Source organism: Danio rerio, chromosome 10 (assembly GCF_049306965.1).
Source record: "Danio rerio strain Tuebingen ecotype United States chromosome 10, GRCz12tu, whole genome shotgun sequence".
NCBI lineage: Eukaryota > Metazoa > Chordata > Actinopteri > Cypriniformes > Danionidae > Danio > Danio rerio.
The window spans coordinates 10,337,857-10,358,517 of record NC_133185.1 but is presented as its reverse complement, the minus strand read 5'-3'; the positions used below and the strand labels follow the sequence as shown (position 1 = coordinate 10,358,517).

General features: G+C 36.3%; 1 protein-coding gene across 3 annotated transcripts in view; it reads right to left on the bottom strand.

Annotated features, from left to right (window-relative positions):
* Positions 1-20,661, bottom strand: part of rabgap1 (RAB GTPase activating protein 1) — a 149,972-nt gene that overhangs the window by 69,457 nt on the left and 59,854 nt on the right. For all 3 annotated transcript variants that reach the window (XM_073914455.1, XM_073914456.1, XM_073914457.1), the window contains 2 exons: positions 17,886-17,979; positions 6,514-6,664 (listed from right to left, as the gene is read on the bottom strand). In XM_073914455.1, coding sequence (XP_073770556.1) covers positions 6,514-6,664; positions 17,886-17,979 — 245 coding nt within the window. The remainder of the gene's footprint in view (positions 1-6,513; positions 6,665-17,885; positions 17,980-20,661) is intronic.

The window sequence follows — 20,661 nt, the reverse complement described above, 5'->3', positions numbered from 1 at the left end:
TGTGTAATTTCACACACAACAACCTGCCTTTTTTCATCAGCACTGGCACTCTGCTCTATAATGGCAGCCATCCTTTCCATGGCAACAAGCATAAATAAATGAAGTCATTGGGTCTTAAAAGAGTGGTAATACTTGAGTAATACATGGAAAAGCTGAAGGCACTCAGTAAAACTAAATCAAGCTTGTCATCGCTCAAGCCGTGGTGTTAAGACGTGTCCTGTATTTATGACCCAGCCCTGGTGAAAATCAGCACCCGTCTTAATCCAGCCATTTGGCCCAGATATACCAGAGCGAGGCCTGTCTTTTAAAACATAGGAAACTCTATATTTCTCACTAAAATGTTTATGGGAAGCAGAGACAGACTGCTCCATCAATGTCACTTTGTTGCTTAACTTGCCGTGAGCGCTGAGCTATAGAGCAGCCAACCAGTTCCGTGATAACAACTCAAAATAGAAATGTGGGCCATTCAATGCATCCATTGAATTACACACAATGGCAAAACTCTGAGAGCACGGCTATTCTTTGTGCGACACTTGTAAGAAATGAATCACCATGGTTCCCAGGCATAAACCACAAACACACACACACACACACACACACATATATACATAGAAAGCATCTGTTGTGTTTAAAAAATAAAGCCTGGTTCAACATATGTCATATTTAAAACAATATCAGCTGCATATATTGAATTGGCTAGAATGTTAACAAAGCACTCATTAATTACTTATTGCGCAATGTGAGAGGAAAGTGAGGCTTGTGGTTTAGTTTTCACTCAAAGCCTGTAGAGGATTATTGTAGGCCACTTTTATCAGAGTGTAGAGCATTAGCAGGGCAGACGGTGAAAAGTGCATCTCCGTGATAACTAGCTGAGTGGAAACAACACCTTTCTTCAAGGCCTTTTCTTCAAATAATACAGTGTTGCTACGTGTAGTTACATTTTTTGAGAGGTGCACATCAGCGACACCAACGGCCATGCCGTAGGGCTATGTGTCGACGCGTAGGCTGCGCTGTAGTATGCGCGTGCGCTTGATGCAGAAGTATAAATTGGTCTTAAGCTCATAACTACACATATTTGTACAGAAAACGTTTGCTGTGTTTCCTCACTGGCCACTTTATTAGGTACAACAGCTCATTAACGCAAATTTCTAATCAGCCAATATATATATACACGTATATTATATGTTATATGTTATTATATTATATGTATATTATATATATATAATGTTTGTATGTATGTATGTGTGTGTGTGTGTGTGTGTGTGTGTGTGTGTATATATATATATATATATATATATATATATATATACACACAATTAACAATATTTTGTAATTCTTGGAACGTGCATTTAATTCTCAAAAAATAAAGAAAAAAAGTAAATATATCTTCCCTATTAGTTTGTCTATCCTAGATGCTTTGAATTCCTGAAGGTGAGTAAGGTCGGATCAATTTTGAGCTTAATATATGTAATATAACAAGTCCAGCTGCATGCACTTCTGGACAGATGGGAAACGTTTCTAGGATTGGCACTCTGGAAATGAAATCCTTTTTTTTGTTCTTAGAAGCTGGTGATGTCTTCTAAGTAATACACTCTTCCCTTAAATGGTGCCATGCTACTGCATTCAATCATCCAGACGAAACTCCAAATCATCCCAAATTTTCTTACGCACAAAGAAATCTTAGAGAATTGAGAGTATTCATTCAACTAACTGCATTCGAGAACTGACAAAATGGTGCTCTTGTCATGACCAATTCTTTCTGAACGCAAATGATTACTTTGGATCAATTTCATAAACATGTTCAGCTCTTCAGAGTTGCTAGCAATTTTCATTGATATTATTTACAGTTACACCATACAGTTTTTTTCAATGACAGTCTGTGTACAAAACACACAAAACTTAGTCATAATAGTGATGAATGTTGGAAAATAAATTAAGTCTGTTCACCTCAGTACAGCATAAGTAACAAAGCTATACATGCAGGAGCGGCACAGCGTGGCTGTTGTCCTAACAATCTCACACACATTCAGTGTGTACATTGGGTTTATTTGGACTTTGGGATGGGTGGTGGAGAGGAACATCTTGTGGCCACCTGGGACCCCAAGTGCTGCGGGATGTTTTCTTTACATAATGACAGCTGACATGGACATGCCCAGTGAAATTGCTGCAAGAATGTAGCCTAAAAAAGGCGGCAAGGCATCCTTTGCCCACTAAATATGGCAGTTTTATGGATGTTGGAAAAAGTCAGAAAAGTTTTGTATAAATAAAGTCAAACTCTACTACTAAGTTACAAAAAAAGTTTTTAAAATGCAAGGTCTCAAAAGTAAAAGACATATACCAAGCAATGATTCACGCTACAACAAACTATTATTACAAACAAAAGAAATATATATTTACCATAAACAACATGTTTGAAAATTAATATGTGCAGGTAGCTGTAGGTCAATGTAAAATATTTTCAAAATAAATATGCATTTAAAAAACATTTATTAGACTTTCTGTGAAATCCTTTTTCTTTTTTTCAAATATTTCCAAGTGCTGTTTAATGAAGCAATATTTCCAACATTCTTTGAAACATAATAGTTTAATAACTAACTTCTACTAACTCATTTCTTTTGTATTTGACACAATGACAGTACACACTATTTTATTATAGCTATTAATAGCTATTTTGCAAGATACTAATAATTAAAGGCTTAACTAGGTTAATTTAGGAAAGTCAATCAAAATTATAAATATTTCTTAAAGGGTAGCATGATGAAAATAGTCTTTTGGGAGCTTTCCCTGTTCATCGAATTGACTGACAGCCGCATAATAAAATGCATCCATAGTAACATATAATCATATCTAAAAGACAGGACATGCACAAAGCAACCGGGATTAAAAGATCTGTTCAGCTCACTGTGATCATCAATCATCATCAAACATAAGTTGTACAAGTTTAAAGTGTTTTTAAAACAGAGAATGCTTGTAATGAATTACAGCAATTTTACCGTCTTTACTTGATCACCACAGCCACATGTCAGTAAAATTATAGAAGAAGATGATTCAAACCCGGTTTGCGAACATTAAATCAGGTTCATTTTGTACATTAACATAACAGATATTCATACAGCAGTGGATATTAATGTGTATCCTGCCACATTTGCTGTGCAAAAACAGTGCAAAGTTAAATGCACACACTGTGTGTGTGTCCAATGTGTGTGCGTGCCTGAAATTTGTAACAACATTGTGTGTGACTCTTCAACTCCACAACAAATACAAATAATCATTGGGAAATTTCTTACCGTAGTATTTCCCACAAACGACCTTCATGTCTGTCACTGTGCTGTTTTTCTGATGCTGGCAGAGATTGAGGCACTCTGACAGGCATATGAGAATGGTGGGCGGGGAGAACTAGCATTAAAGGCACCGCAGCGAAAAACAGCTACATAGTGTTCAGAGCAGAAAATTCTAAACTTCTGAAAGGTACAATAAATAATCTGATGGATGTTTTGAGCTGAAACTTTACAGACACATTCTGGAGACACAAAAGACTTATCTTAGATCTTGAAAAGGGGGTAAAATAGGTGCCCTGTAAGAGGGTATATAACATTGATTATAGCAGTTTTTTATTCCAGCCCAACTAAAATAAATAAGATTATCTACGGAAAAAAAAAATATATTTAATAGGAAATAGTGTGGTAAATGTCCTTGCAAAATTTTAAATAATTTGTGAAATATTTCAAAAATCATAAAAATTTCACAAAAGAGCTAAAATAATGTAGTCTTTAACTATACATTAAACATTTATTCATGATTTATACTGTATTTAAATCATCGCAAAAAAGAAAAATTGCACATTTTAACAACACAAATTTCACAGGAGGGCTAATAAAATTTAGTCTTCAACTAATATAATTTAGTGATAATATAGTACAAAAATAATAATACAATTAAAACTAATTTTAAATACAGAGATTTCACAGGAGGGCTAATAAAATTTTGTCTTCAACTATATATTAAACATCTATATATGATTCATATTGTATTTAATTCATCAAAAAATACATTGCATATTTTAACTACATACACTTCTTCCTCAAGGAAAAAAATGAATAGACCAGTCATGATAAGGAATTTTTGTTGTGTGATTATTAAATGTCATATTAGTTAAACGCATAATTACAAACTTTGAAACCAGTGAGGTAGAATGTAAATGTCATTGTAAAAATGGATTTAACTTTATTTGTGCATTTGTAAATATATATATTTCACTGCCAAAAAAGTATTGATTTAAGTTAAGAATTGCATGATAAGTCGATATACTAATTACTATGACAGGTCTAAAAATGAGGGGAGGATCTTTGCATTTTTAGAATAAACTTCTTATGGTAAATTTAATATTCATTATGTAACATTTCACCAATCAACAATTCCATGTAGAATGTTTTGTTTTTATTCTGTTCACCTCACTTATTTCATTCCAAATCCTCTTATCTCACTGAAAATACATGACTTAGTGTCACCTTTCATTGTTGCGAATCACATTGAGTGTGAACATTCGTTGACTTTCACCCCGTGGGTGAAGTTCAAGTCTTTTCTGTTCACAGAGTAAAGGAAGCCACAATGACCGTTGTGAAATGCAGGGAAGAGCAAGGCCTTAACAAGGAACAACCAGCTTTTACATTAGAGACAAATCACATTAAGGCCCAAATGAGACAGGCAACAGAAGGCTTACTGATTTCTGAGAATTGTGCTCTTGAACGCTGTTTGAAAAGAGGCTAAAAATTCAGCATTCAGCATTTTCCTGAAAATATATTCAAGGACTGTAAGGCTCCTTGGGGACACAGTGAAACGACTGACAAGATACAGTACACTGACAAGCATCTCCGGGGTTTCAGCAAAGGGTCAAATAGCACAACTACACATGAACCAACCAAGTTTGCAGGCAGATTGGGGAATTTACTGTATATCAAATGCATGACAATAGTGATGTTTTTTTTTCTTTGGTTAAAGAACACACTTTAACCAAAAAAATATATATTAATGATTAAACAAATTCATAATTAAAAAAATAAACTAGTAAAATAAGAAAAATTGCAAATTTTTTGCATGCCAAGTTACACTGTATCACATTTACACATTCTGGTTTAGATAAACCACAAGGTTTGAGAACCAAAACAGCCACAGTCCTTCTTTCTAATAAACATTACTCAGCCATTAGCAATCCGATGGTACTGCTAATCATATAAAGTGCTTCTGCTATTACTTGGCTAATGAGCAGGTCTCTATATCTCTGAACTGTCTCCATCCAAACAAAGTACCTCATGATAGCGGATCATATATACATATATACTATAATAAATACTCTCTCTTCCTACTGTTGAGACATACTGTAATTATAGACTTTTTGGAACAAAAACCTGTTTTGACATTCAATCAATTACTTAGAATCGGAAAAAAAATTAACTGAATGTACATTTGGTCCGATTAAGCAAAAATATACACTGAATTTTATGGCAAAATATCACAGTCATACTGTATCTCTTAAACAAGCAAACACGATGCTCAATCATTGGTGTTTAAGAACACACTCAACAGTGCTCAAATGTTAGTAGGAAATTGCCATTTTTTAATTTTAGTACCAACTGTAACCAAAGTTGATACTTTTGACAACCCAAGTCCATGCACAGGTAGCTGGGTAATTGGTGTTGCCTGTAAGAGACATCAAAATTCACTCTCAAAAACTGGTTTAAATTAGCTAAATGCGCGAGAGCAGAGTGTAAAGTGCATTAAAGATGGTGAAGGAAACCCCGTGCTGACGCTTTCATGTGTGAGTTTTGTGTTGCCTCATCGCCACTTCAGGTCAGAATAACAACACACGAAAAAATGAGTGCCAAATAACAGCAGTGAGGAGAATTTAAATAAAAAGGATGTAAGGATGCCGACAGAGTGGCTTTTTGGTTTCTTTTTTTGTGCATCCCAGCCACTAGCACCCATCTGAAAGATTTTTATTAATTTTTTTTTTTTACATTGGGGGTATTATAGTCATTCAACTTCACAACTGGCAAATAAAGTGGTTAAAAAACTAATATTTCTAAATAGAGTGTTGTTAAAAATATTTGATTACTATTAATACGGAATGATATGAAACATGATATTTGGATTTTTTTTTTCTGTATCACCCAGCCCTAATGTAACAGTTTTGAGAAATGTTTCTTGTTTTTTTAGTTAACATAATTTACAGAGTGTTCATTTATATGATAAATACCCCAATGTCAAGCAAACTAACAGATCTGTGCTTGAAAACACATGTTTAGGCATCATTCATGCCTACAGTACAAAGGAAACCTTATGCACAAACATGTAACTCTACATTTCCATAAATAATTCATCGAGATATCTGATCAAAACTTCTGGGCCAACCAAAGAAAGCACTGATAATGAAGAGGATGCATTCGAGTTGGTCCTCTGCTTCACCTTATGTAATGAAATGTGCACTGAAATGGAGGATGGGAACCGTAAGCCTACCTTAGTGATGAGAGTCCGGTACTCCTCCACCAGATGGTCATTGTTATGACATCCGGCCAGTAGCTGCCACACCTCCCCTCTCAAGGCTTCTGGAACACCGCTGCGCACCAGCGCCGGGAGCTGTTTGGGACGCACTGCCAAGTTCAGATGCCTGATGAAACATTACAACACCAACAGGGACTCATGGTTACCACTGAATCACAGAGCTTAAATTTAAGACACACCAGGTTGTGTCTGCATTGTGAAACATGTGTTAAGAATCGATGACTGCAGATTAACACTAAATAAATGTGATTTGGATTATTTCAACACTTACACTGTCTTTACTACACAAGATTTGGCTGTCTGACGCATTGTGACTCAACAGAAACATTTAAATACTAGCCATTGTTTTACATAACAGCCACTGCATTCTCAAGGAAATGGTAAGGGTTATAATCTGATTAGTACATAATTAACATTACTAAAAGGGCAAAGCAGTGGCACAGTAGGTAGTGCTGTCGCCTCACAGCAAGAAGGTCGCTGGGTCGAGCCTCGGCTCAGTTGGCGTTTATGTGTGGAGTTTGCATGTTCTCTCTGCATTCGCTTGGGTTTCCTCCGGGTGCTCCGAAGACATGCGGTAGAGATGAACTGGGTAGGCTAAATTGTCCGTAGTGTGTGAGTGTGAGTGTGAATGTGAGTGTGGATGTTTCCCAGAGATGGCTGGAAGGGCATCTGCTGCGTAAAAAGGTGCTGGATAAGTTGGTGGTTCATTCTGCTGTGGCAACCCCAAATTAATAAAGGGACTAAGACGACAAGAAAATGAATGAATGAATGAACGAATGATCATAACTAAAAGTACATGCTGAGTGACTGTTGTTGGTTGAGTCGAACTTTCATTTTCAAATCATTTGTAAGTTATTTTATTTTCAAGATCGGAGGTGAACTATATTTGCTGCTGCTTTCAGTAATATGGCAATAAATGTCACATAAAATGGTATTTAAACTCACACTGGTAGAATTTAACACTTTAATTTAACACATAATCAGTAGCTGAGAGGATTAATATAGTAGTTATGCTGTTGTTTTGCAGTGAAAAAGAAACTGTTACTAAAATAGAAATTTTGTGTGTCGCTATCACAAACGGTTTGGACAAAAGTTTGTTTTAACATGAACATTTTTTGAACTTTTGATTTATGAACTTTTACCAGGTGTTACAGTGCCACATTGTGTATTGACCTTATTCTCTGCAGACGAGCGGGCGCTGCCATTTGAATATTTTTGGCACGAGACTTCCGGTCTCATTCACTTCCATTCATTTTTAGACATTAAAAAACTGCTTGTTTCGCTGTTTGATGTTGTAAACTGATATTTCCTTGTCATATTATTCTACTTGGTCTGTATAGTCATGCAAACATTTGTTTGTAGAGCAAGTAGTTTGACCGTTTTTTGCCGTTTATTATTCCTTGTCATTTCTCCCATAGGCGACTGAAACGGAAGTTCCAAGACAATCGCGAAAACAGGCGCACTTCCGCATTTTAGAATAAGGTCAATAGTCAGGACAAGATGTTACAAGATCACATTTATGTAGTGCCCTATTGCATTGAAGAAAATGTAGACGGAGTTGCTGAGTCATAAAAATGGGTTTGGCTGAAGAACAATAATTGTCACGAAAATCAGCAAACTTCTAACATATCAGAGGTAGAACTGTATGCAGAATTACACCTGAGTGATTTTAGAATGTCATCTTACTATATAAGAACATGAACTTCATATCCAGAACTGTCAATTTATATGAGAAAAATAAACTGTCATTTAATAAAAATATGTTTTTAATTAGGGGCAGCACGGTGGCTTAGTGGTAAGCACTGTAGCCTCACAGCAAGAAGGTCGCTGGTTTAAGTCCCGGCTGGCCCATTTGCCATTTCTTTGTGGAGTTTGCATGTTCTCACCAGGTTTGCGTGGGTTTCCTCTGAGTACTCTGGTTTCCCCCACAGTCCAAAGACATGCGCTGTAGGTGAACTGGGAAAGCTGAATTGTCCAAAGTGTATGAGTGTGTGTGAATAAGTTTCCCAACGGGTTTCCCAATACTGGGTTGCAGCTAAAAGGAATCCGCTGAGTAAAACATATGTTGGAAAAGTTGGCGGATCATTCAGCTGTGGCGACCTATGAAATAGAGACTAAACTAAGGGAAAATGAAGGAATAATATTCCAAAACAAACAAAAAAGCACCTGGGGGTAGCTCAAATATTTGGTCGTGCTCTTTGGGTAAGGGATTCATCGAAACAACTACATAAATCAGTCCAAGGTAATCAAAAAATGTGGAAAATTTTAATTTGATTTTATTCACATGGTAAAAACCTTTAAAAAAAACTATTTGTCTACTTATACCATGTTTTACACTTATGTAAGTTTTGTGAAGAAAAAGTAAATACTTTTAAGTGTGTAACAAAAGAGTATGCAGGCTTTAGGCCATACTTATTCCTCATTAACGGACTGTTCTGTTGCTTAGTTACGTGCTCCATCCTATCATCCATGTTTCTTTCATATTTAATATCCTACCATATTGGAGATGCATCAGAAGATTAATCTGCCATTCCCAAGTGCTTGCATAATTATGCATTTAAAAGTTAACGACCAAATGTTCACATTGTTGTTGTAAATATAATGAGTCAAATGTGAAATATTCTCAATTGTGATAGATATTAACAATCATTCAAACATCTTTACCAAAGCCTCTCTATACATGTCATGTTTGTAGTTTGATCTCTTTTTATCCAAGTTGGAGGTTGTAATCGAATTCACATCCAATGCGTAATTCAATGGAATGTTATGGAATGTATTCATATAGCGCATTCATTATGTATGGCCATACACCCAAAGCGTTTAACAATCATGAGCGGGCAACCATGTGCAGCATCCACTTGGATGATGCGACGTCAGCATAAGGACAACAGCACCAGTGCGCTCACCACACACCAACTACAGGTGGAGTGACTAGACATTAATAGAGCCAATTTGTCGGAAGGGGATGATTGAGAGGCCATGATGGGTAAGGACCGATGAAGGAAATTTGGCCAGGACACTTAGGTTATACTCTTTACAAGAAATGCCATGGGATTTTTATTAACCACAGAGTGTCAGGACCTCGGTTAAACGTCTCATCTGAAAGACGGCGCTCACTGACAGTATAGCGTCTCCTTCACTTTACTACGGCATTATGACTCACACAGACCACAGGTTGAGCACGCCCTGCTGGCCTCAGTAACACCACTTCCAACAGCAACCTAGTTTTCCCATGTGGTCTCCCATTCAGGTAATTACCGGGCTCACCCTGCTTCAGTGAGTAATCAATGAGTAATCTTGGGCTGCAGGGTGATATTGCTGTGGCTGTGATGTATTGTAACTTTGAAATACTCATTTCATCATTCTATGATTTGAAACACGATTTATAAATTTATTCCACAATTCACATCTGAAACACACAATTCTATTTTCAAAGCATTATTTTGGTCAGATAGTACGTATATTGGGAAACAGCAATTGATTTGTCTATATGTTGCCCGTAGCTGCTGACTAGCATTTTATCAATTGTATCAATGCTTTTTTGTCCAGCTAAAAATCTTTAATGTTCTGCAAAAGAAAAGGAAAAAAAGTCTATATCTTAGACTTACGGCTTGAGGGTTAAAAAAATAAAAGCTAATTTTCATTTTGGGGTGAATGATGCCTTTAACAGTTTTCACAGGGTTTTTTTTCAAAGGGAGTAGCTTTTATACAACAGACTTACTCTGCTTGCAGCATAATCTCTGAATGAGGTCCTCAATTTTACTAGTATTTATTTGTGGATGTTTATAGAATGTTTCAAATGTCACAGATGCCCATTTTCCATGTTGGCTAAAAGAAGAATTTGTACTTCAGATGTGTTGTAATATGCACAAGCCTTTTCCCTCAAGGATTTGAACCACTGGTATTACTCTGCCAATCACTCGAACCTGACAAACTCAATTGGGATTAAAACTGCGGTCTGTTTCCTCCAATAAGAGGAACTTTGTTCATTGCACTGGCATAATGAGACACATGTTGTGTAAATACAAAGTCTGTAGGGATGTTTTGTTGATGTACGACATAGTAAATGTGTTAACAAATGCAATATGTTTCTGGTCTGGTGAACTGGCTCCTGTAAACCGTATGTTGCTGGAAGTAGAAAGCACTCACATCAAAGGCCAGGGGATCCAGCAGATGTGCAGTTAATTATTTTACTTGCATGTGATTATTGATGTGCTTCTCACATCCTTTTAAAAATGGACAAACGGGAAAGTGATGCGCAAAAAAAAAAAAAAAAGAGCAAATGATATGCTATTATATGAACTTGGGATGAACAGGAATGACCAGATTACTTTTTTAGCAGATGAGAGGATTGTACTGATTGTATATGTATTGTTTTAGATAACAAGTGATTTGAAACAGGTGATTTCAATAGGTGATTGTAATTATAATTTGATTCAAAAGCAGCATCAAAGAAAGGTCTAGTCCTTTAGGAACAAAGACGTCAGAGGGTCGCCAATGTTTTCTTAACAAATACATGAGAAGCTGAACAACCGTGATCTCTGATCAAAAGATATCATCACATGGGTTCAGGACTACTTTGGCAAACCTTTGTCAAGTAACACAATGCATATTTACATCCACAAATGCCAGTTAAATCTGCACTGTGCCAACAGGAAACCCCGTGTTAACAGTGTCTAGAAGTGCCATAGACTTCTCTGGGCTCGGAGATGAATCAGTATTTCAGATATTTTTTGGGAGAAATGAGTGGAGGAACTATGACGTCACTTTGTAGGCTAATCGGCTGCTAGCATAAAACTGGTTCCCTCGTGAAAATCCCTATGGGATTTTCCCATAGGATTTTCGAAGATTGCAAATAATAAGCTCTGTGTTCAAACACTGTATATTACACTTACACGTTTTGTCCAGCCGGATAATAGTCACACGAAAATACAACTTTGAGCACTTTTGGATCTTAAATACAAACGCAAGAATTGAAAAGCTAACATTAGGCTACAAACAGACTACACTGCCCTCGGGTCGCTCGCCTGTGACGTCAGCACCACCCTGCTACAGGCAACTTTTCAAGCTTATTTTTTAGAAATAATGTCCATGACAGAGAGTTAATCTCTCTGTTTATTATATTATAATCCATGGAATATATTATAAATAAATACATTTGCAAAAACACATAGACCTTTGTGCCTTTTGGATTGTTTTTACATGGGAAATACATCTGTGTTGCTTTACGGTTGTTCTAAAAGTTTTAAAACTGTTTGTATAAATCTGCCTACATAGTATTATCATAAAACATATTTAAATAAGTGTATCACTCGCATGCACACAGCCTGCTTACCTTAACAGACGACAGAAATGAGGTGTGAGGAACAAGTCTATCAAATGCCTACAAGTTCCATCATCATGGACACAGAGCAACATTCAATATTCCTCTTTTGTCAAGAAATACACTGAAAAGCAGCCCATATAGACACATGCTTTACATTTTACGGAGGAGTGTAAATATTGCTGTTATGACAGAGTTAAATGTGTTTAGATGAAGAAGAAAAACCCGACGAAAAATCATTTGATCACATTAAAATGACAGTTAACATGCATGATTTTTACACATTTATTCATACATTTGCTTTACTGAGAGCAGGAAAGAGACAGGCTGCACTGGTGAGCAGTATCTTCATAATATTGTTTATTAAAATAAATGATCAACAAATTAATCTGTCTTGACAGTCTTTACAAGTGAAGGAATTATCTGCACACAATCTGAATTCCCAATTAGAATAATACTACAAACTATAAAATACTATTCATGAAAATACCTAAATAACAGACAAATCCAAATGCCCATCACGAGCGAGCTGCGCTCCAGACCAGATCAGCTCGATGACTTATAATGTCTCCGACAACGCCTGTAGTCCCAATTAGCAACTTGATAGCAACCGTCTTTTTAAAGAAGCATAACCGATTTATGTCGTAGAACAAAACGTGAAAGTATTTTGAGTTTGTGTTAGCCACGAACCTTATTTAAGCGATTTTACTGAAACCCCATTGAAAAAACCCATTGACTTTGGGACGAGGGAACCGGAACTGCTAAAATGCTAACTCGCTTCCGGGTTTTTGCATACAAATTGACGTCATAGTTCCTCCACTCTACAGACGACATGTGCTCTGGAACAAAGAAGAAAAAGGATCATCCAGACTGTTAAGTCGAAAAGCCAGGGTCTGTCATGGTATGGGGTTGTGTCAGTGGTCTTGGCAAAGGTAGCTTGCACTTCTGTGATGACGCCATTAATGCTGAAAAGTACATCGAGATTTTGGAGCACAATATGCTGCCTTCTTTTCCTGGGACGCCCTTGCATATTTCAGCAAGACAATGCAAACCCACATTCTGCACACATAACAAAGTCCTGTCTGTAGAGGAAGAGGATACAGGTACTTGACTAGCCTGCCTACAGTTCCGACCTGTCTCCAATAGAGAATGTGTGGCACATTTTTAAGCACAAAATGTGACAATGAAGACTCCATCTTATGACTTGTTTGCAGGAAAAATGGGACAAAATTACACCTGATATACTACATCATTTGGTGTCTTCACACCCTAAACGCCTTTTAAATGTTGTGAAAAAGAATGACAACATTACAAAGTGGTAAATGCTTTACTGTTACAACAGTTTTTTGAAAAGTGTAGCTAGAACCAAAACTGGAATGTGTTAAATTAAAAAAAAATGTTTTTTAAAAATCACGAGCAACACATTAAATAATGTACTGTTGTATCGTCTGCAATGAAATACTACTCAACGTGAATTTAGAAATCTCTTCTTTCTTTTGTTATTTCCGTTTTCCAAACTGTCTTAACTTTTTCTGATTTGGGGTTTTATATAAAGCATCCTTTTGGCTAAAAGTGTGACAAGCGCTTCTCATGTGATATGTGCAACCCAGGCTCATTGTGGAAACGTAGTCCCGCAGACGTTTCTGGAGACTGCGGAATATGTCCCGGCGGGTATGTACGGCTGCAGTTTTTGTTTTCGTGAATCCGCGAGAGGCCGCTATTGCGCGCTTTTTCGCACCTCAGACACCTCTTGCGAGCGCGGTTCGCGCACACGCTGTTCTCGCGTGAGCACGCCGGAGGCCGCTGTCCGACTGACCGGATGATTGACTGGGCGACCGGCCAATCGGCCGACCCACCCTCCTCCTTCCCTGAACCCAACTAATTTTACCGATCACCCCCCCGCCCACCCGCTCGCTTTCCTAAACCCGAGCAACACTTCACAAAAGCCGTCCAAATAACAAAAGCCCTGATTTTTTTTTATTCCACCGCGTTTTCGGATTTCGCCGCGTTCTCACACTGTCACGAAACTCGTTTACTTGATTTTTGGGATTCTGTTTTTGTCTTACCTGATTGCTGGAGCTGCTCTTCCCCGGACTCGAAACCGGTCGCTGTGGTCGACCCCTCTCTGCATCTCGAGCCTGCCAACGTACACGGTGAGCTGAGTGGACAAACGGGTTGCAGCGGGGAAGCCCTCCAGAAAGAGGTAAGGCAAGCGCGAAAGGGAACAGCGTCACAGTGCCCTGCAGCGTTCACTTGAAAAAAAAAAAAAAACGCGGCCGTAGGTACCCCCCGGGACGTATTCCGTTGTCTCCAGAAATGTCCGCGGGACTACGTTTTCAGAATGAGCTTGGGTCCGGTTTTACTTCTACTTTTGCTTTTAAATTTCTTTAAATGAGAATGAACCACAACATTTTGCTGTGCACCACTTACAAAAAGGGTAATATTGGCAGTGGAAATGCAAGCCTAATCAAGAGGACCCAATACCAAACCATGCTGTACTGTATAAAGAATTAAATGTCAAGAATTTGAAGACTCATTTTGTGAGGGAAGTTAATTAAAAATTGTAAAATATTTCTGTCAACTCCAGTTTTAAAACTTTTGTGTTTTCAACATTAATCTTTGCAATGAATCCCACCATTTATTGTGACAATTACTTGCACAATTTCAAAGAAGAACATTAACATAGCAAAAACAACAAACCACCAAAACTTTAACAAAAAACAGTTTGTTAAAATGGTCTGAAAATAGTTTGTCGTTAAATCAAGCGTGGTCAAAACACAAAGAACATCAAGTCACTTAATTTAACAACAGAATGACTGTAAGTCTCTAAAACATCCAAACAAGAGCCAATGGCTTAAAAAGGATCTGAACTAGTGACTAGATGCAGATGTGAGCACAACACGCACAAAGACACAGCTGTGTTCTTCAGCGCAGAGACAGTCGTGAGCCCGTAATTAAATTCCTGCCATTTTTAATTGAATTCATCTCGAGGTTTTGATTAACAACAATAAGAGTAATGGGAGGGGGAAATAATCTTAATAAGACCCTTATCTGTATTTGACCATTCCTCCATCCCCCAGTCTCTCTTCTAGAGCTCCACATTAAAATATCTTGCTCATTTCCCTCCCATGAATGACTTCTTAAATTAGAAATGGTGTGCGTGTGTGTGTGTGGGGGGGGACATTTTTTGGTTAGAGACAGAAAAAAAGAATGTGTGGGATGGGAAGCTCTTGATTTTCAGCATTTTAATAGCGCTTTCCTGCATGGAAGGCAGACTTCAGCCATTCAACACTGTCAGGAGCAAAGAGGCAGACAAGACAACCTCTAATCTAAATCTGCATATGCTAATGTGCAACAATTAATCTCTGCAGGAGTCTGTGCAAGCTTTTGCTTCCAACTCATGGCTATTTAATAATTGTCAATTATCAATCAAGTCTTTTTTTTTTCGATAATTCACCCAAAAATGACATTTCTGTCATTGTTTACTCACTTCTTACTTGTTTCAAACCTTCATAAGTTTCTTTCTTCTCTTGGACACAAAAAGATATATAAACTTGTAACCATTAACTTCTATAGTATTTGTTTTTCCTACTATGGAAGAGAGTGGTTACAGACTTTAAACTTTCTTCAAAATATCTTCTTTTGAGTTCAAGAGGAGAGAGAATATTGTTGAACATGGTCTGACTGCTAAAAATCCGGTAGCACATTTATATAGAAAATGAATGCAGGATAAATCTGATGACTCTTATTATATCAAAAGAAATTGGAAATTAGAGTTTAACACTATAATAGAGGATAAAATGTGGGAACAAATATGCACAAATTGTCAAAAGGGTATAAGCAGTCAAATATGGAAGAAGTTTGACTAGAAGATGAAGATGGGGTTCTTCAGAGTTCCATTAGTGGCTGCCAAAATCGATAGTTCTTTACAATTATCACAATGCTGAAGAGATTGTGGAAAAGTGAGGGACTACGTTCACATATTTTGAGAATGTCCCAAAATACAAGTGTATTGGCAGGAGGTTAAAAGGGAGATTAGTAAAGTTTTAAGATACAACATATCAATGCACCGAGTATTTCCTTTTTTTTTTTGCTTGATGGCTTTCTTCCAATCTGTTCAGTAAGGCCCCAATTACACTAATATGTTTTAGTTTTAAAACGGCATTGTAGAATGAAAAATTATGCGCATCCATACCGGCATTTCTCCCAGAGTTTCTGAACAACTCTCCGTCCACACTATACCACTGAAAATGCACATCACGTGACCACACACACACACACACACACACACACACACACACACACACACGCGCAGGCATGCACTGCAGAGATAAGAGCTGTGCATGACGGACTGTTCATCAAGGATCTACCACATATTCCCAGACTTTGGTCTGTTAAATCTATTAATTGTTCTTAGCTAATGTGCTTTGGCTGAGCATAAAGACAAGTTAATATATTAATTTATGTAACCACCACATTGCTAGCATTTATTTCCTATATTGTATAAACTTATTGAACGTTACACTTTTATAAAGGCAATTATTGATTATTAAAACTGATATTCAGCAAAAGAGTGGGTATGTTTCATATTTTTCAATGAAAATGAAAGGAGGCAGTTGAACATTTTTGGTGTCTAAGTTGCTAATATCAAAATAAAATTCAGCAGTTCCTCATGTCATGTTTTCATTTTATTGTTGAGACAGCGTAGCCAGACTGATGTGAATGAAGTTATAAAGTACACTGTTACCTTTTAAGATTTACCCAACGCGTTCTCAGGAGTTTGTTTTCCACATCAAACTTGCAAAGTCTGAACTTACAAGGAAAGGATGCAAGACTGAACTGTGCACAGGCTACTTAATATTGAGAAAAAAACGCCCCGAACGTGCAGCCCCATCTCCGTTTTCAGATGTCTCTATTTTCCCCATCCACACACAGAGCAGCAGCGTTTTAAAATGAAAGCAGCATCTTAAGCGTTTTCATAATGCTCCATTTTTGACACTCGTAAACTCAAGCATAGTGTGTAACCGTAGTAAAAGTTTTTTAGTAGTAAATGCGTTTTAAAACAACAATGTATTAGTGTAAACGGGGCCTAAATCTCACCTATTTACACAACATATGTATATGTATATATATATATATATATATATATATATATATATATATATATATATATATATATATATATATATATATATATATATATATATATATATATATATATATATATATATATATATATGAGAAAATGACTGCAGATTTGCAGTTGAAATCAGAAATTTTCCAACATATCTTAGCATTAATCAAAACATTTACTTGATCTTTAAAATGCTGTCAGGTGTTTTATTGTAGTTATTGTCTTTATATATGAGTTTGTTTGTTTGTTTGTTTGGTTATTTATTTATCTACTTTTCTTTTTTAATTTAATGTATTTTTAAGCTGTCACTATTATTTATTTACTATTATAATTTAACAATTTTTTTTATCTATTTGTTTGTTTTTTTGTGAATGTAAACATTTTAAGTAAATGTATTGTGTATACTATGTTTATTAAAACTTTCATAAAAAACTTTTATACAAACTCTTAACCTTATAAAGGTTTGGAACAACTTAAGGGTGAGTAAATTTAAATTTTTGGGTGAACTGTCCCTTTAAATGTACACTAGAGGTGTGTCAACATCTAAAATGTATATTTTATAAACTTGGTGAATGCTCTTATTGACCAATAATAGGTTAAACTGGAAAAAAAACAAAAAAAACATTAAGAGTTTTTTTTTGTCATAAATAAACTAAAATTGCATTTTCCAAAAATACACAACAATTTTAATAGATTTTAAATTGTAATAATTCACATAGTTATTTATTTATTTGATTACTCTGCTTTTTATCAAATAAGTTTACCCTTAGAAAACAGAAGATGCCTAGTTCAGGAACATTGATTCTATAGTAGCTTTATGATCAAATTATAAATCTGGCCTTCATTTCCACTTGTTTTCCAAGCACTCACCATCTCGACAGCAGTTCTCCCCAAGTTTCCAGAATCTTTTCGGCACATTCTTTAGAGACGTCTCCAGAGCCACTTAATAATGGCTCGTCGTTATCTGGGAAGACGAACACAGTGGGGAAAAAAAGAGCGAGAACGATGTTACTTACGTTTGAGATACTGTTAATAAAATAACTCTGCATAACTCAAAACTGTATTAAAACACATGAAGTCCTAGAGGACAGAGAAGAACAACTCAGAGTAGCTATGTTTCCATCACCCTGTGTTAAAAAGATAGCTCACCCAAAAATGTAAATTGATTTTTTTCACACTTGTAAGTAGTTTGAAAACTTTACAAGTTTTTTTTATTCTGTTAAACATTAAAGATGATAATCTGAAGAAAGCTGAAAACCTATAACTGCTGACTTCCATAGCAGGAAAAATAAATAGTATGGAAGGTTACAGGTTTTCAGCTTTTTTCAAAATATCTTCTCTTGTGAAGAAAGAAACTCAAACAAGTTTAGAACAAGGAGGGATGGTTAAATCATAATAATATGTTTTGCCATGTCATGTTTTGGGTAACCATCCCTTAAACGCAAACTTTGAAGTGCTGCATCAGAAATGAGTGATGATAAAATTCCGAAATTCAGAAAGAAAAGCTTAAAACTGCACAAAAAAACGACCTCAGTTTTTTGCTCAGCTGTGAAAAACAGCTAATGCATATGTAAAATCAAATCACAGTTGGCAAATAAATTCTGATTTTTTTTTACTGCTGGTTGCTTTTATTTAGTGCTGGTTACCTCTATTACCATTAGCAACTATAACAACTTAATAGAAACCTTTTGATTAAATACAAATGTAAGTATGAAACAGATTTCATACTTATGTACTTTTCTATGCCATTTTGTAGTATAAATAGTGTAAGTAGTGCATTCACATTGAAAGTTATAAAATAAATAAGTGCACTTTAAATACCCGGACTGTTTACTTATTTAACCGATTAAAAGAATTGTGGATTATTGGACACCTCACGAACTGAACAGTTGCAGCTTTGCTGACGTAGCAGAAAGGGGAACAGCTATCAGCGCTGAGGTCGGATGACTTTATAGATTTTGGATTGTGAAAGCAAAATTCATTAATGGAAACAATTTAGTAGCAAATGACTGCGCCTGAAATCATCTACTACTCAAGTAGGTACTCAGGAAATATATAGAGATTCTTGAGTTGAATTTAATACCTTTTACTATCTTTTTTAATACCTTCAAAAAAAATTACTACCAGCACGACTTAGAGCTGCAACTGTAGTGGCATAAATCTAATTTATTTTCAAATGGAATAACATATTGAAGATAACATACATTTCCCATTATCATGCTGCCTTGAATATGTTTGAATGTGCTTGAATGCGAGTTATCTGCTATAAAAAGTCTGACTATTACTTTATGAAAAATAAAACTATGGTTTGCATCAAACAAAAATGAAGCACTGCAGTAAGAAGTGTTTATTTTGTACTATTGTTTTTATATGCATGTTAACTTAATAAATAATATTTCTGCTACAAAAACAATCAAAAGATTATAATAAATCATTCAATTCAAGGCTGAAAGCTGCAAAGCAGTCATCAGTAACTAAACAGAAAAACAATATACATCTCAAGAAAGAATGGACAAAAGGAAGAAAAGTCTTACTTCTATCATTCTTTAAAGGTTTTGGTTTCGGTTTGTGTCATTTTAAATGCTTAGTCTCATTATGCACTGATGTGCATACAGTTTTCTGTGTTTGTGGGAAAAAAGCAGGCGAGTCAGCCGACCAGGGCAGAGCAGGATTCTCGCGATGACCACCGGCACAGTAAAGCTCTTTGTTATGAGCCTCAGTTTCAGTGTAAACTCAGTAAAGGCGAGCTTCTTTGGCGATGATGTGTGCAGTGTTAGATTTTACATTTATAGAGGACATTTGCGCTGAACACGAAACACTCAATTGATATTGGCTGGCGGATCATCATTGACCACATAATCGATGTCATCGGTACTTTTCACTCTTCCTTTGTTTGCATTTCCCGCATTCCCCACACAAACTCCTAGTCATCTGGCAGCGGAAAGCATAGGCCAGTCTTTAAATCTTGCTTCCTCCAGCCTGAGATCCGAAAACTTGCATTTAACCATGTTTTAATTTAATTACTAAATCAAAGGCGAGCTCGCCTATATGGTTGGTAGCAAGCTAGCCGGGTACCAACCGGTTTGTTTCAGCGTGCTCGAACTTCACTTCACATGAGAGCGCTCAGGTCCTACTCTCAACATATAAATAAATCCCACCAAAATTTTGAATAAAGGCCTGCACTTGACACAAATTGAAAATTTATCTAAAAAACTGGGCTCGAAATTTTTATACCTCGTCAGATGACTTTTAATACTTTTTAATGGCCTTGATTTTGGCTAATTTCATTTACTACCTTTTACAAACCCACGGACACCCTGGTACTACATTTAGAAAAGTACTATATTCTATATAGTATAAATGTGAGTAGGATAAATGGAACTACTACTTGGCTCACATTCCATATAATGTGCAATTTTTGACGCACATTTGGTTGTACTCATAACAGGTGCGATTTGTTAGTTTGGAGATTTATCTCAATAATTTCAAAACTGTTAAAAATTGTCTAAAAAAAGTTGTTCAGTTTGTGATGACAATACACTTAAGGCTTATTTATACTTCTGCGTCAAGCGCATGTTTATGCTACGGCGCAGCCTACGCGTACCCCTCGCCGTGGCCGTCGGTGTCGCTGACGTGAACTTCTCAA